General features: G+C 40.7%; 1 protein-coding gene across 11 annotated transcripts in view; it reads right to left on the minus strand.

The window, feature by feature from the left end:
* LOC111593692 (RNA-binding protein Nova-1) overlaps positions 1-18,698 on the minus strand; it is a 30,544-nt gene that overhangs the window by 4,510 nt on the left and 7,336 nt on the right. For 2 of the 11 annotated variants that reach the window (XM_023306597.2, XM_023306599.2), the window contains exon 2: positions 10,824-11,463. The exons of 1 other annotated variant lie outside the window; for it this stretch is intronic. In XM_023306597.2, the coding sequence (XP_023162365.1) occupies positions 10,824-10,941 (118 nt within the window). In that variant the 5' untranslated portion in view covers positions 10,942-11,463. Of the gene's footprint in view, positions 1-756; positions 1,793-1,895; positions 2,017-3,432; positions 3,710-6,168; positions 6,398-10,823; positions 11,464-15,753; positions 15,895-18,698 lie in introns of those variants that run through there. 8 more of the 11 variants (XM_023306598.2, XM_023306595.2, XM_023306593.2 and 5 more) reach the window with 8 other exon arrangements.

Raw genomic sequence — 18,698 nt, forward strand, 5'->3', positions numbered from 1 at the left:
ACACGTGTGCCCAATCCAGCCAGCAGGTCGTCCCAACAGCACCCAAAAGGAATGGCAAAAAAAAAAAATAGAAAAACGTGAAGTGCGGCAAAAGCAAACTCTGTTGCCACATTGGGTTGCTTTTATGTGCCACAAAGGAGTGCAGCTTGCAGTTTGAATTATGTCTACCCCAGACGCTACGCTCGAACTAGGCTAGCGACCACAGTCAAGGCGGGCTGGGCCACGCTGCGTATACTTAATGCAATCTCGACCGTATCTACATTCAAAGCATATGAATGAGAGATGTGATGGGTGTGCGTGTGTGTGTGTGTCGGTGTGTGTAGGTATGCCTGATGTTTGATTATTATTTCATTATATATGTTTCTTAAGATATTTAAATCTTTTTTACTATGTTTTCTAGTTTTATTCAATGCATTTAATGCAATTCTTCGGTTGGCTTTTATTTTTTATACATTTTTCTTATGGCACGACGGCAGCGGCAGATGTTGAGATGGTGACATGGCGATTGATTGATTGGTTGATTGATTGATGTTATTGTAGTTGTACTGCTTGTTCTCACTGCTTTGTTGCTAACAAACACAGCAAATTGTGAGCAAAATATAAATACAGAGCGAAACAGAGGGCGAGAGAGCAAGTGTTTTTTTTTTTTTTTTTTTTGTGAATTTGTAGATGGATGTGTGGAATATTTAGAAGAAGTCGTGCGCATCGTTTATTTTGTAGTTTCTGAATTTGATAGCGTGTTTTCATCAAACTCACCGTAGCACCAACAGGAGGCAGTCTTATAGCTGGATGTTGCTGCCGTTGCTGTTGCTGTTGCAGTTGCTGTTGCTGTTGCTGTTGCAGTTGCAGTTGCATTTGCTGTTGCAGCTCCCGTTGGCTCATGTTTACTAAGTTGCTGCTGCTGCTGTTGATGTAAATGCTGTTGCTGCTGCCCCACTGCAATTGGCGATGTGCTGCTCTCAGGCGAGCCATTGAGACTGGTCGAATGCTGTTGCTGCTCCTGTTCCATCTGGTGATAATGATGTTGAGTATTGCTTAGATTAGGATTGCTTTGTGCCTGTTTCTGTGACAGCTGCTGCTGTTGCTTCTGCTGTTGCTTATAGCTAAAAACTGCTAATGAGTATGCAGCGTTGTGAATGATACTGTTGCCATAGATGTTACTATTGCTATTGCTATTACTATTGCTGTTGCTGTTGCTGTTGCTGTAGTTGCTGTAGCTGCTGTAGTTGCTGCTGCTGCTGCTGCTGCTGCTGCCGCCGCCGCCGCCGCCGCCGCTGGTCAGCGAATGTATTGATGATGGCGATGTTGCTGCTTTTGTTGCCTTGGAATGTTGTCGTGGCTGATGCTGATAATCAAATTGCGACATAGGTGTGGGCGTTGAGTGCAGATGTTGGCATGCATACTGCTGCAGCTGCAGCTGTTGCTGCTGCTGCTGCTGCTGCTCTAGCTCTTGCACTTGTTGCAGCTGCTGCATTACTCCTGTTGCACACAAATCAGCGCCCATCTGCTGTAGTATTTCCTGGTCCGCCACACTTATAATACTTTCCATGGCGTGCAATTGTTGCTTGACTTTTGCTGCCGCTTCGATACTGTTCGAATGTTGTCATTCAGTCTTAGATTTGTTTTGCGTATGCGACGGAAATATTTTTTATATTTTTTAGTAGCTTTAAGTTTTTTAAGGAGTTTTTTGTTTGTTTTTATTGTTGTTGATTTATAAAGTTTTTTTTATTTTTGATCAATTTTACTGCTGCTGCTCAGTTTTGAACTACTCTACGCGATTCCAATTCAAAAACTTGCACAATAAACGAAAAGAAAAAGAAATAGAAATTGTTTTCAATTAAGCTCAGTTTTTTTCAAAATATCGTTTTTTTTTTTGTTTTTGCAATTTCGCTTACAATTTCGTTACATGAAACATACAAAGAAACATTTTGGATTGAGCAGCTTTTACACGAGCTAGCAAAGAGAGGCAGAGAGAGGGAGAGGAAGAGAACGAGAACGAGAACGAGAACGAGAAAGAGAAAGAGAGAGAGACAGAGATAATAAAGTTGGCAGCACTGATGTTTCTTTCAGTGTATCCCTTGATCAAAACACACAAATCAAATTCAATTTTGAAACTTTTGTCATGCTGCCAACTTGTGCTTGAGTCTCCCAAGTGCTGCTCTCGCTTAACGCTCGTGTAAACGCAGCTCTGACTGAGTAGTTGATTTAGTATGATTTCTGATTGTTTAGACTAGGCCTTGTGCTGTTCACTCCGTCCTTGGAAGGAGTATGATGAGGTGGCGGTGTATAAGTATAGGTCATAGATAGGCTTATAGAGTGGTGGCGCCATTTGTTTTTAGTACGTTTTGCAGTGTTTCGAGTTGATTTGGGTTGAGTTGAGTTGAGTTGAGTTGATTTTGATTTTGATTTTGATTTGCATTGATTCGATTCGAAAGCAGCGCGCTGGATGGATATTGTAGTAGTAGTAGTAGTAGTAGTAGTAGTAGAGTAGTAAGTAGTAGTAGACGATTAATTAAATCAATGGCGTTTGCTGACATGTGTTTGGTGGTCTTTGATGGCAATCGGGATGTGCTTGGCTTGGTTTCGTATTTATTTATTTACTGTGTACTTTGCAATGTTTGCGCCACATTTGTTGATCAGCGGATCAGTAGGCAACTCCCACAACACCAGAAACAACAACAACAATAACAACACAAGAGAGATGAAGAGAAAGAGAGCAGGACAGAGAGATAGAGAGAGAGAGAAGGAGACAGAGATACAAATAGCAGCATGTATGCATGTATAATACATAATATTTATATGTGTTCAGGTATTATGATAGTTCACACACACGCATACACACACATTGACAGTTACATACATCAAAAAGAAGATTGAGACGCCTGGAGTTGCGTTTGGAGTTATGAAGCGGCGGCAACAGCAGCAGATGCAGCAGCAATTGTTGTTGATTGGAGTGCTTTGTTAAGAGTTTGATTGAGGTTGATTGCACGATTGATTGATTGATTGATAGGTTGATTGATTGATTGCCAACAAGCACATTATCGAATGATGATTGATCGTTTCTGCATTATGTACATAGAAGTACTCATGTTATCATCGCTTGATGAAGATGTTATCAACTACGCATTTCGCTTCCCTTACAATTACAAATAATAATAATAATAAGGATATGCAGTAAGAATAATACAATAGTAGTAGTAGTAGTAGTAGTAGTAGTAGTAGTAATAGTAGTAGTAGTAGGATGTGGCATGTTTTTGCAGTTTGCAGTTTGCAGTTTGCAGTTTTCAATCTGTGCTATAGAGAGTATATATCCATGTATATATTGAGAGAACAAGATAGTAGTTAATGACGAGAGTTACACAACATCCAATAATGGTATGGAAGGTAATGGTCTTATACAGTTATAATACGATTACTATGCCAACAGTTTACCATTCAGCGGGTTGATTTTAAGTATGGATGGAGTCTCTTTCCACTTCTCTTTGCCTTCACCTCGGCTCGGCTCGGCTCAGTTCAGTTCAGTTGAGATTTGTTCGAGTTCTGATTTCAGCTGCGAGTGTTGAGAAGTTCCAGTTGCTGTGCTACAGATTTGTGATCGACGATATGATGGATGGATTGCCTTCGATTTTGCACTTATTATTGCGTTATTATTTAACTAAATTCGCCTTTTCTTTTTGTCTTTGTTTTTGTTTTTGTATTTTTCTATTTCAGATTTTTAATCACAACAAAGTTTTCATATTTACTTTTTTCACATTTAAATATTGTTTTATTGTTTGTGGTTTTATTGGTTTTGCGGAAATGCTGCTGTGCGTTGAAGATAATTGAAATTGATATATATATTTAATTTACTATATTAGCAACAACAACAACTACGTGTGTGTCGCCCCAATGAGAGTTGATCGAAATGCATTTGGCTTTTATCTAAATCAGATTTTTTATTACTGTTCATAAGAATAGTAGCGCTCTTTCGTTTTTCAATTCAAGCACAGTTGTATGAGTAGAGTAAGAGAATAATAATAATAAAAAAGTGCAAAATAATATAGAAATTTATAAATGTTTATAATGTATTAAGTGTGAGCGCGAAAATGTTCCGTGAGCAAATGATGTGTAGTAAAGTCGAGCGAGCATAATCAAAGTGAGTAAGTGATTATATAAAACAATGATCTTAAAGTGATCCAGCAGAGTGAGCCAACTAATGCTGAATCGATGATTGCGCCAAGGTGAGTCGGTAATCAGAATGATGTGGACTATAAGCCTGACGGACTCACTGTAAATGGAACATTAAGCCACTAATTAGAGCAGCTAACTGCCATATAATTAGGCGTATCTGATCAATATTTGTGAAAACAAACAAACAGCGCATGTTCACGAAGGGCTGCTCGAAATTACCTTGACACAGTCGAACAGTCGAAGCTGGGTCAATTACAAACTCCAATTCGTGTGACCAGGAAACGCGAGGCATCGCTTGGCTAATTGCAATTACGAACGAAAACACAAATATTCGAAATGACGCCGTATCGAATGAAATGCAAACTCAATTACAAAATACAAAATACAAAATACAAAATAATAATAATGCGAATGATTTAGAAATCATGTTTCGCTTCTGTTATATAACTAAATGCTGGTTAGCCATCAAAATGGAAACAAAAACACGTTAATATATTCGCACACACACACACGAGCAAGGTGGGCGTTTATAATAATAACAACAACAACTGTGACAGCCACGATAGCCAACTAAATTATGTGTGAGATCATCTTCCAGTCCTAATGACGTTTGCGCTTACGCTTGCGGCCTCAATTGATTTATCGTGTAGAAGTCACAACACTTCATTTTTGGTCTCTCGCAAAAAAAAAAAACAAAAAAAACTTAGTGTAGTAGCTCTGCTGGGTTAGACGGGCACACCTGCTCGCTCCGCGTGTTGCCAAACAACAGAAATTAACAACTAGTTGCCAAAGGCAGTTCACATCAGTAGCTGCTGCTCTCTGGCTGCTGCTGACCAGATTACACAATGAAGGCAAAGCCGGAGCTAGAGATTCGGAAACGAGCTGGGCAAAAAAATTCCCCCAATTTTCGACTGCATTTATTATTTACGAGCCGTTGCGAGCTGTTTTGCAACAACACAACACGAAGAAGAAACGCGAAGAAGCAGAAGCAGAGGAAAGCAAAAGCCTCACACGTTTGGCTCTCAATGAATGGAGTATCTCGGTTAGCTGTCAAGGTTGTTTCTATACATTTTGGGTCTGTTCATTCTTGAAGCAGACACACACACACACACACTCAAGCACTTTTCAAGGTTGTGTTTTGCTGTCGTTTGCTTCCCGCTTTTTTCGGATCGAACTCTGACAAGTTGAAGCACCGCAGCCCACACAGCAAGCTCAGCATTTTCACACTGCAGAGACAGCCCTTTTAATGAGCATTGAAACTCGAATTAATTTCAATTTATTCAAATAGCTCGAACTAAAAGCCGAACTCCGCCTTCGCCTTCGCCACCGAAAGCTTCTTCGTGTCAATGTCAATAGTTTTACATTTATAAATGTTTTGTTAGTGTGTCCACAGAGTGTGTCTGGTTTTTGAATTATTATAGAGCTGCTGACATTGAGCTACATTTGCTGCTTATAGCTTGTATCGAATCGAGGGTTTCTCGTAGGCAAATAGTTTTGCTTTGAGCATTTTTCACATACTCGTTTCGGCTGCAGTGGTGAGTGGCTGAATGTATCTGGCCGATAGAAGTATTCGCACTGGCTCGACTCGAAGCTAATGACAACTTTCAAAATGAAAATGTGACCTTGACACGACGCGTCGCGGCGTACACAAAATGTAAGTCGATTGTCAAGTTGCGCATACGCAGCGTGGACCCAGATACAAATACATATACGTACACCTACACACACACACGCACACACAGCCACATAGCTGACATGTATGTATCGAATGACGACTCTGCTCATGTGATTAAGAGCCTAATGAGAAGCACAAATACAAACGACAAGGCAAACACAAAGTTTGATAAATATTATTAGTTTAGTAGCCGGGATGTTGTCATTGTCATTGTCGGTGCAGCGACGATGCTAATTAACAAGGTCATTTTCCTGTAAGCCATACCCACTGCTGGGTGTGTGCGTGTGTGTGTATAACTTAAAACTGCACTTGAAAACACATACACAATTGCATCGGCAGCGGCGTCAGTTGTTCTGGCTGCGACTGATGATGGGGTTGAAGCGGCGGCTGTGGCTGCGTTCTGGCAAACAACATGCTGGTTAGTTGACAGCCAACTCGATTGCGCTAACAAAATGGCCGTGCGGACAAAAAGGCGACAAAAAAGACGAGAAGCGAGCGAGCACTAAATGAACGACGATCGGCAACGGCGCGCACTGAAACCGCACTGAAGAATTTTGTGGGTCCGTGGCACACAAGCAAAGCGCCGACGGAGACGGAGACAGAGATACAGAGCCACAGCCAGCGACAGAGACAGCGTCCAAGCTAGCCCAAAGCACAGAGTTCAAATGAGAGAGCGAGAGAGAGGCAGAGCGAACGAGAGAGCACAACACGCTCAAAATTGGAGAGCAAAGAGGGTGATCCAAATGACTCAGGCATTGCGATCACACACAGCGTCTGTGTGGGTCACATAGACACATGCACGTGCATGTGTGTGTGCAGATATACATGTGTTTGCGTGTGTGTGTGAGAAGAGCGCGCTTATGATCTAATGGGCGGCTTTTCGACGTTCGACAAAAATTGTTATTTGGCTTTATATATTTTTCTTAGTTGTTATTTTTGCTGCCTTTATCAGCAGCGAGCGGCAGGCAAGCGAAACGGTGGGAGGAGTTGACTGCAACTAAAATAGAAATGCTGTATATACAGACATTTACGTATATATACGCTGGGCAGATAAGCGAAGGAGATACAGAGCAGAGCACAACGTGTCAAGTTTTTGAAGCAAGCTGAACAACTTCATTCTTCGAACTTCAATTGCTATTCGATGATGATGACACAGCACGCCCCATATGCATATATGAATCATATGTATATATATAGAGTAACGATCTAAATGTGTGCTCATATAATTAATGACTTGCCCACTCTTCTCAGACTTTGGTTTAGCTCTGAGGCTTAATTCAGCTTCACCTGTTTCTGTTTCTAAGTCTGTCCACGAAATTCTGTGAGCTGAGCCAGTGTGATTAATACTTTGTTAATCGGTTCAGCTGAGAGCGCTGGGTATTTATAAATATTCGACAGCTGCACACGCTGCGTATATGTGATTTACTGTGGCGTCTACCGCAAATTGCTCATTCGCATCGTGGTCGCATTTGTTCGTTAACTACAGCAATGGTCTCAAGTGCATCTTGGATGTAACAAAGTGACCCACTTTGCCTTGCACAAAAGCTGAAAACGAAAGCTAAGCTAAGCCTGGGTCGACCTATCGATAAGCGTGCTCGGGCCGCTTTTGAGGGCAAAGTAATAGGCGGAAACTGCATAGACAGCAGGACGGGACAGCAGGAAAAACAAGCACACTTGCCACCTAACTAACCAACATGCCACTCGAGCTATTAGTAGGCCACTTGAGGGCGTACAGAGACACTTTACAAGTGCAGCACACGGCAGCATCGGCAACACTTGAGTGGCAACAAAAGCATCTGCCAAGAATAAGGTAACCCAAAAATATATCCAGAGAGCAAATGCACTGAGAGAGTGCGCCCACGCACGGGTCGCATGGAAAGCCCGCAGGCAGTAAACGCACTTGAAGTAGCCACGCGACAGGCGACAGGCAACGGGCGTCAGGCAACGGGCAACGGGCAACGGGCGACAGCATCGCTATTTCAGTCTGCATAAGTGGCCAAGGTGTAACCCATATTCAGTGCAAGTGTTGTTTTCCTTCCTCTCTCTTGCTCCCTTAGTGTGTGTGTGTGTGTGTGTGTATGCTCAAGGACGTTGCCATGTTGGCTCGGCTGCTGCTGCTACTGCTGCTGCTGTCGGCTGCAATAGCGCCCAATACTGCAGTGCAGCAGACAACGCAGTCTTTTGCACGGCTACTGCGCAAGACCTTGTCTAGGCAATGGTTGTGTGCCACACACACACACACACACGCACACACTCACAGATGCACACGCACACTCGGGAACTCGCACATTGTCAACGAAGTAGGTCAACAGCGCTGTCAACGCAGCAGCAGCCGCACTCTCTCTCTCTCTCTCTCTCTCTCTCTCTCGCTCGCTCTCTGATTCTCCCTAACCCTCTGTATCTCTCTTTGCTCTGGCTTTGGCTCGGCTTTTGGCTCGGCTTTTCTGTTGCCCTGCGCATCTATTTTCAAGCTAGCTCTATCAGCATTGATTACGTAACACACAGCGACACATGTTAGTTTGGACTGCGTTCCCGTTCAGCTGCCCCTTTCTAATGCTCGCCTCATGGCTCGTGCTACATTTGCTTGCATCCTGCTTCAGTCCCAGTCCCTTTCGCGATGCATTAACTTTAAGACGGCTTTAAACTGGTTTGTCAAGCTGAATCTTATTCGTTTTCTAGCGGCCGTAAACAAGAGAACGAAATAAATATTAATAAATGGATGGCTGTCAAGACAGCTAAACAAATAAATTGTTTGAAAACTAATAAACAACTTTACCCTATGTGTATGTGTATGTATGTGTGTGTGTGTGTGTGTCTGTATCTATGTGTGCAAGCACTTATACATTTATAATCAAACACATTTGACACATGCCATGGACCTGTTCTCCGTCCAGCAATGACGGGAGCAACAAAAATAACAAAACTTTATACACACATACATACATGCCAAATATATATATATATATACAAGCACATGAATGGCAGTTAATTACCAGCAATGCCAATAACAACGACAACAAAATTTAGCTCGCATTCGAGGGTAGATTTATGACTTTCAAATATATAGTTTCAAAAAGAAAACGCAACTAATGATGGCTTTGCTGCCACAGCTATGTATATTTTCTATATGTCTACTCATAGGTATGTAATTTTATGTTTTCCATATGCTAGAGTATGCGTAAGAGTAATTTAGTCGGGTGTGCTCGATGGGAAGATACACTAAAGCTGAACACCGTTTCGAAATATTATTTGACTTTTAATTTTATTCAAATTTAGTTTCAATTGATATATTTAAAGTGAAAACAAACTTGATTTATTGTTGTGGTGTGAGCTCTAGCAATGCTCTAGCAACTCTAGGCAGGCAGAGCTCTAGCTCAACTCAGCTGTTTACCTGCTCAAGAATGTATATACAGCTCTCTTAATCCATTACAAATTTGCCATTTTCAAGGGTTGTCGACACTCATACTAGGGTCCGGAAACTATACATGTTATCCAGTAAGTGTATCTGTAATTTCTGTTTACTATTTACTGTTTACTGTTTACTGTTATAATTGCATTTATCTATATCTCTGCTCTGATGAATCTAACATGCTCAGAGAACCCATAGCCATAATGTCTATGAGCTCACACTTGGCTGTGCCGTTGTTTTGCTATCAAAAATACTTCACTCTACTTCTATATATTGCATATTTAGTGTTCTACAGTTATGCAGGCGTAACACGAATATGCTAAAGGGCAGAGCGACAGGTTTCAAAGTGTCTCGGACAGGCATTAGTCGGTTGGGCAGTCGGTCAGTTGTTCAGCACGCTTCCATTCCAAATATGAAAGAAGAAATAATGCAAAACAACAAAACGTGTTTTTTTGGCTTAGCTAACACACACACACACACACACACGCACGCACACACACACTCAGGCAGTCACACTTTGCCATTCAGCCAAGTATTCTGGAACTAAAAGTCAAATGTTAAGCAGGTGTCGAGCAGACAAAAAACAAATCAGAAACACGAAAATAAAACCGCCTCTCAGATTTACAGTCTTTGCTATTTATATGTCTTTGACGGCGATGACGAGACAACAAACAACAAACAACAAACAACGCAGTACGCGGTTCGATGCAAAGCGATGCGATGCGATTCGATGTGATGCGATGCGATGCGATGCGATTCGATGCGAGGACAGGTAGAGGCAGTTGGATTACGTTGCGGCTCACCTTGAAGGCGGCAGGTTGCCAGAGTGGCACAAGTAATCAAGCAAAGCAGCCAAGCAGCTAGTCAATAGCTACGCCTGTTCATGTTGTGTTGTCATAATTTCAATTTTAGATGATTTGCATATGAAGCCACAAGAGGCGGGAGGGCGGCTAGCTGTGTAGCATCATTTGAAATGCAGCTACTTTGCATATAAATGAGATCCGAATGCCAAAGAGTTTATCACTTATATGGGTCAACTATCGTAGCTGCCTGCAGCTGTCAGTCGCACTGGCAGGCGTCGGGGCGTATACGCAATACGTGCATCGATTGCGTTTCGCAGTTAATTGGCGTTCCGTCCGGGTCGAGTTTGTCAAATCCAATTGCTGACGTGATTTGTGAATTGGTCAATTAAAAGATGGCAGTGGCAAACGGCAGAAACTTCAACAAAATTCAAATCAAAAATCGAAAGTAAAGCCAACAAGCTGGAGAGCAATGCTTAGATAGTTTGTTTTTGGCATGAAGTACAATATTTACACGTTTTGCGGCGATTCGTAGGGAGTGAGCAGTGGGTCAGTGAATTTATAGATAGATTGAGATAGATAAATTAGATAGATCGATAGATAGATAGTTAGAGACAAGGAGCACGATAATGATAGTAGTATATGTAAAAGCGATTGAAATTTGCTTATTTCTCATTTTGTATTTTGGTTTTGGTTTTGGTTTTGGTTTTGGTTTTGGTTTCTGTTTTTGATTTTTGATTTTGGTTTTTCAAATGATTGCAAAACTTACCGGAACTGAAATGTGAGCGTTTAGTTTGTTCATTTTCCGGATCTGAATCGAGCGGCCTTTTGCGTGAGTCGCCCATCTCAGGACTTGGACATGTCTCCATGGCAGCGTCTTCGGCCATTTTTAATTGAATGTTGCTGGCTTTTGTTTGAATTGTTATAAGATTTGTATTCGACTTTTACTGATTGCGATTGCGATTGCTTCGCTTTTGCTATTGCTTTCGCTTTTCTTTTTCTTTTGCTTTTGCTTTTCCCTCCGTTTGCCTTGAGTTTGAAGCAGATCTCAACAAAACTCTTAACGGGCTTTTGGCAACTGAGGCTTTGGTTCTTGTCAGAGCTCTTGTCAAGGCGAACGAGCGATCGATCGATCGATTGATCTAGAGAATAGAGACGCTTCTATATGAACGTGTCTGCAATTCGCATCTGAAAGCAAGGCAGCTCTTTGGATCGCTGCCCTAATTTTGCTGCTGAAGAAGAATCCTCTTTGGCTCTAGCGATCCTTATTCACACAGACGCACATATACACACGCTTACGAGCTGAAGGCAATATGCATATGCGGTCGGGCGAATTACAATTACAACTCTTTGAACTTTGAGTCAAGCCTCTAAATGTAATATAAGTATATGATGATCGTGTAGTCCTTCTAGATTTTCGGTTTTTGTATTATTTTATTTGATTTTTATTTTGATTTTTATTTTTATTTTATTTTTATTTTTGAGGTGGTGGAATGTGCGAGTTGTTTTTTTGGTAAACGTTTATATGAAAAAAGAAAAAGAAAAAAATATTTATGAGTGAATTATGCAGCAATAATAAATATACATACATACAGTAAACATTTAGGCATCATATGTAAAAATGTATAATATAGTTAAATGCGTATCAACATTATAAAGAATGCACTTCTCAATCGATTCTGGAATTCCAGAATTCAGAATTGAGAGTTGAGAGTCAAAAAGGTTTAGAATTGAGATTTGATGACAAGTTTTATAACATTTACAATTTAGATTAACACAAAACACTTTTTCATCAATGTCTATATACAAAATGGTTCTTGGTTCAAAGCGGAGCATTCAATTGGAAGGCAGTTGGCGTTGGCGTTGGCGTTGGCGTTGGCTTTGGTGGGAGAGGTCAAGGGGTCAGGCAGGCAAATGTGAACGATGCAACAAGACAACACTTAGTTTTTATTAGCTAGAAATAAGCAATGATCATGTCAATGTCTCTGTGTGTGTGGCTGTGTGTCTTTCTCTTTCTGAGTCTGTGTCTGTGTGAGTGTGTGAAAAGAAGCAGACAACAGCAAGATGAGTCATAGGAACAGTCATAGAAATATATTATTGTGGAAATACACTTAACGAATTTAGAGAGAAAAAAGTATCGCTTTATTATGATATGAATGCGTGGAATATATGACTGAATTAAATAAAACGCTTCAGTTCGATCAAGCTGCAGTTAAATTCGGTCCAGTCAGAAGTCAACATTTCGTGTGTCTTCCCTGCGATCGTTAAGGCTAGAATTTGAATTTGATGGTCGCGAATCGATTCAATTTCATTTGTATAAATTAAAATATAATATTTAAATCATTTTAACTGCAAATAACAATATTTTCTTCAAGCTTTGTCGTGTTCCTTAACCATACCAAATAATATACAACTTTTGTCTTCTCTGTTCAAGCAGTATTAAATATTCGTATCACAAGATGGTCAACTGTTGAGGCTCTTGGCTTAAATTGCACAAATATAACAATGTTCTTAAAATACTATAAATGTGTATCAAATAAATATATACACATATTCATATATCGTCAGTTCCATTAGTGTACACAGAGGCTTCCCCCGCTTAGCGCTTTAGTCATATAATTCTCAAATAGTTATAACAGTAGTCGATAGCGATGAGAGAACCAATTGATACTAGAAATAGAAATCTTGGGTATTTCAACGACCAACTTACTTTCTGGTTAATTATACTTAACGGGCTTTAAAAGTTATACCCTCTTTCATCTCTGTTTGTCCCTTAACTATCGTGCTTACCCCCTTTCTCACTCTAGCCCCTGCCGCCCACATCTCAAGTGAGAAATAACATATTTTTTAAATTTCAGACAGTTTTCGAATAGAGGATTAACACTTTCAGGCACTATAAATATCAAATGTACATACAGATATATTGATTACACATCCAAATCATGGAACAAATTCGCTGGCTGACGCTTTTCAGCTTGCAGCTCAATTATGCATGAGTTGGTTTCTTTTCATGATTTCATTGGTAATTAAATATGCGCTAACATCATCATCAACATCATCATCAGCAACAACAAATGACATTTGATTATACAAATATTTTGTACGTGCTTGTTGTTGTTGTTGTTTCTATTGCTATGGGCAAGCACTTCAGTAAGAGCAGTCGGACTGCGTGTTTCGACTGAGTATGTGTGTGTGTGTGTATCTGTGTATTTGATTTGACTGCAAACGACCTTGACCATTAAATAAATTGCTGTACGCTAAACAGCGACTGCAAAGCAAAATAAGCAATAAATCGACGTGATGGCAACGCTGCAAAGCAACAGCAACAACAACGATATGCACACAAGACAGATATTTGTGAATGCAAGCAGAGCAAAAGTATCTTTAGCACTATGAGATACTTTTTCGCTTTTCCCCTACATCTAGTATAGTATATAGATATATCTAAAAATATATATATTTCTTTATTTATTTATTTATTGTTTATTTTTTGTGCTTGTTTTGTCTCGGTTTTATGGAACCTGTCACGACAACAAATTAAATAATAATGAAGAGACGAACACATTTGCATTCGTCTCAGAAATTAGTGAGCAACGAGAGGAAGAAGAAGATGAAAACTAGGAATTATTTTAATCTGATGCTGCCGCAGAACGAGTTTCTCACTTGGGGTATAAGCGAGAAGCGAGAAGCGAGTATCGAGAACCTGTTGCTTTTGCGCGCTTAGAAATTGAATATTACGATTAATTAACAAAATGATTTGCTGCAGGAATCCCATCTTAGCTCTGAGGCAATTGACATTTATTTATATTCCTAAAGCTAATCCGAAAACAAATAATACAAAATATACTTAAAGAATTGATTTTGGCTTTCACAAAATCAGTCGAACATTAAAATTTTATATTTTTAGACATCATTTACATTTCTTTATAAGAATTTCAATTCTAGAATCAGAATTTCGACTTCATAAAAAATAAAACAAATAAATTAAAAATTTAGAAAATTGCCGAAAACTATTTAAGCAGCGAGAGAGCCAGAGAGAGGGACAGAGGGGCCGAGAGAGGTGCAAGTGTCGTCGCTTGCATCGTCCGCAACGCCGCAACTGATGCACTCAAGCCGAAAATGTGTTAATGATGATGAATACGAAACAGCTGCTGCTGCTGCTGCTTGGGGCCTGTGCGTTGCAAAGAATTTCATTCAATCAGAGCGAGGACTTTTGCGTGCGGTCACAAATTAAAAGCAAATCCAATTAGCTTTATCTGCACGTTACTATTGCATTATTTCAAGGACAAGAGCTGATTCCAAAACGAAAAGAAACGAGCTAAATTTTGCATCTATATAAAAGATACTTTTTTGATTTATAAATCGTTTTAATCAGTAACTGACTCAAATGTATCTGTGACAAAGCGAAAGGAAACGAGCTAAATATCTATATAAAAACATCTATATAAAATATACTTTGTTTTAGCTAATTGTTTTTAACTATCAATTTAATAAATAAATATTAATATTTTTTATCAGTTAAACACAACTTCAACACTTCTCCAAGTGTGGCCTTGAAGATTGTTGTTGAAATGTATCTACTACAATAAATATAGTATCTTACAGATACGTGCACTGAAACACTTCAGCAAGAGATACTTTTTGCCATACAACTGATTGAATGATATTCGTCGGCTTCAATTAAATGAAAAGAAACAAGAGAATTGTATTGTTTCTCAATAATCATACGCTATATTTTATTTTTAAGGCTTTCGTAGGTTCGTAGTCAATGACAAAATTTGTCCGTAAAAGAAAGTGAAGTTTCAAGTTTTTTCCCTCAACTTTAATAGTTATATGTAAAATACGCAAAGCAAGCGTCTAAAATATAGACTTAGGCCACGGCTAATATAATATATTCCATGTTCGTCAAGGCTGCTAAGCATTCAATGATATAAGTGACAAAATGAATTTGAATTTACATTGAAAAACGTTAAAGCAACGCATTTCAAAAGAAATAACTTTTCAATGGAGGCAAAAACCTTGATTCGAATGCTTGCAGCTAACGCGGCCAAAGTTTAAGCTTTGAATACGTTTTAAATATTTTTCCAAGTGTATATTAGACACATATAACTATGCCGATACACTGTAACGCTCGAAGCATATATACACTCTATATACGCATATCTAGACGGGACTTCAGCAGACTTTTATTACACTTGTGGTATATAGCTAGTTTTATGTGGCATATGCACATCTCGGAGGCATACGAAAAAACGCTCAATCTTATCTCAACTCGAAGCACTTATCACAACAGCGGAGGCGACGGCGATAAGGTTTTTCCAGTTTATTTATATATATATATATAGAAATGAGGTTGTTTTTTATTTTTACCCAAGCGAACGCTGATAAGCCATTCGAAAAAAATACCAGAAGCGAGAGCAGAAAGTGGTTACAGAAATTCAAATACGAGAAGCACAATTATGCAAAAGTACCACCAAATCAAGTGAACTCGATGACTCGATAAGGGCGATCAATAAAAAATGATGGAGAGCGCGAGCCGTTGCTTAATTGAATTGCTAGCTGCCAGCAGCATGATAAGAGTTTCTTCAACACTTTGTGTGTTATCACATGAAACACTCCAACTCAACTCCAACACTTCAGCTGCGGGCCGCCACTTGGAGCTCGAATTGTGAAACATACTAAACACTTGGCGCACTCACTTGAATGTATCTCGGTCTGCCAAATTTTAGCTGCATACAGCACCCACTTGAAGATGTGAAGCTTTAAGATACTTTATGACCGCATATGTAAAAAGTTCTCAGCAGGCGAGCAACGAGCTGTGCGAGTACGTGAAAATCAAATACAACTAAATTCGAAAACCGAAAACAATTAAAAACGAAATGAATTTCAAGCAAGCGTACGACACACACACACGCACACACACAAACTCTCAAGTATCTATGAATTTCAAGCGCTTTGCTGAGCACCAAGAGAGGGAGAGAGCGAGCGTGCGGGAGAGAGATCCAAAGAGCGCGAGAGTAAAAAGTTAGAGTGACTGTGCATGTGTGAGTGTGTGCGAGCGGGACAGAGAGCGAGAGAGCGGGAGAGTATTGCTGTCGTTGTTGGCACATCTTTTATATACTTTATCTACAAACATCGAGCGCCTCGACTCTGTTTGCAAGTGTTTGCTCAGCCGCTCTCGCCGAAACCCAAGTATTTGTGAGCATTTGCGTCTGTGTGTGTGCGGACATGTGTGTACGTGCATGCGTATGTACACTCTTATCAGTAAATAGTTTTTATTATGGTGACTGTCTCCACTGACTGCTTTGTTGACGCTGATAAGCGCACAGCGAGCGAGTGCAGCAATATCGCATATATATTTAGCAATATTTCGTTAGCCAATAATTCCTGCCTGTCGAAGATTATTTTTTATTGATATGAAATTTGCCACACGTCAAGTTACTTGTCAATCAACACAAATAGCCGCAGAGCGGATGCTCATTTGTTAGAAAATTGTTTTGTTTGTTCATTTGGTCCCATTTATCGCCTTTTCTCTAATGCTGAACAAATCTGCTGACAGCGGCTGTTGCTGCTGCTGCTGCTGCCAATGCTGTTGTATCTATTTCTAACCGACTGTATCTTTTATCTTCACAAATTGACAAACATCATGTGCGATAAATCGTGCTGTCTTTCGCTTTTCATCAACAGCAGCATCGCAGACAAGACACAAGCATCACTTGAGGACTTACAAGGCAAACAGTGGCTAATAGGGTCTCAGCTCTCTCTGCTCTAAGCAGCTTGTTCGTGTTTGTTATTGGCTTCCCCTGTGTTTATTTACATACATATATATTACGTGGATATTGATTGATTATCACAGGCACAGCTGATAAATGTGATTCTTGCTTTCATGACTTTATGTACGGCTTAGAGAACAACACAAAGGAAATTAACTTATTTAATTGAGTGCTATTTGAAATGCCATGCATAGGACGCACGCTCTCTGCAACTGGGAATACTTCCTCATACAAAATCCTTTGCGGGTCAACAACAAATCGCAGCCAGCCACAATTCGGGGAGCACAAACAGTTGCCCCAAATACGTAATTGCAGTCCAACACAAAAGTACAAAAGTAATGTAATAGATGCCAAAGGAGGCGAGGGAAGCGAAGAAAAAACACCCAACTAATGGTAACAACAGCCCCAGCAAATGAAATTGGGACAACAAAATGTGCACACACACACACACACACACACGCGCACATAGTTGAATTAACAATGGAAACGAGTCGAGGCAAAACAAACTTCTGCTGCTGCTGCTGCTGCTGCTGCTGGGGCAGTTGATAACTGGCTGCAGGCTAAAGTGGAAGTGGAATTGGAAATGGAAATGGTAGTGAAAGCCTGAGAGCGGAAGTTGGCATCGGACATGAGCGAAACATAACAAAAGCGCAAACGTCATAAGGTTCAGCCCGGATCACTCGTGCCTTGGGCCATAGGACATTTTGGCATTTGGCGTTTGGCGCTTTTAGAGGCGTGTCGGGTGCTGGCAAGGACACTGCCTGCAAAAGGTAAACACTTCTCGCACATTTAACAAGCCACCAAATATGAATGGGCCAGCGGGCATGCTGCGAAAGGAATGCCCGTTGCCACCTGCCACCGAGGGGGGCGACCTCGTTGACTTTGTCGGCACGCGCTTGTGGGCTTCAAGCACAGCTGTGTGTGCATGTATTTGGGTTCGTGAATTGGTCTGCATCTCTTATGCTTGCCGTCGTCCAGCTAACTCAACTTGAGCTCGACTCAGCTCAGCTCAACTCGCATATGTAAGCAGTTATTTTCGTGTATTTCCTTGCCGCCTCGCATGTTGCATGAAAAATGAAAGCGAAAATCAATAAGGGAAGCACGCGATTTCAAATTACCAGCACCCACTGACCCCCAGATAAAAGTGGCAATTGCGTATGGCTTGGATGGGTTGGAGGGAGGCGTCCAATGAAGGCTTCTCAGTGCGTGCCTCTAGTATATGTACATATATATACATATATATGTTTGTCTGCATGGGTGTACCTTTCTTTGCTTGTTTGTGTTGGTGCTTATAAATATTTACAGAGGCAGTAGCATCGACGCGTTGTCGTCTATTCAAGCAAGATAAGTGGCCCAGCTCCCAGCTCCCAGCTCGAAGCTCCAAGCTCTTTTTTGTATGCAGATGTCGAGTAGCGCCTCGCGGCTGTTTTCTACATTATCCTCAGCGCTCGGCCCCCAGCCCCCATCCCCCAGCCCCCAGTCCTCAGTCTGCCCTTTACCCTTTGCTCCCTTCAGCACATAATTTATGTGCATTGTAAGCCCTTATGCCCGCCAGAGACTGCGGCATACATATAAGCTGTCCCCTATAATACATACATGCACATACACGAGCGTCTGTGTGTGCTATATAGTAATATATAAATGACTTTTTCAGCCTTTTTGCGGTTTGTCGAGAAGGGACGAGTGGAGTAAGCGGCTTTGCGCTTCTGCCTGGTTGCCATGGAATTTGGGCTTAGATTTCGTCGGGTCGGCTCAGAGGTCTTTTGTCTTACATGTTGCTTGTCATAAATATTATATTGTTTGCCGCCACCCACCCCCTTACGGGTTCAGCGGCATCAGCCCAGCCATCAGCTGTTTGTTGGCCAACTTAT

This window comes from Drosophila hydei, unplaced genomic scaffold, assembly GCF_003285905.1.
Source record: "Drosophila hydei strain 15085-1641.00,03,60 unplaced genomic scaffold, DhydRS2 tig00008137-arrow-arrow-pilon, whole genome shotgun sequence".
In the NCBI taxonomy this organism is placed as follows: Eukaryota; Metazoa; Arthropoda; class Insecta; order Diptera; family Drosophilidae; genus Drosophila; species Drosophila hydei.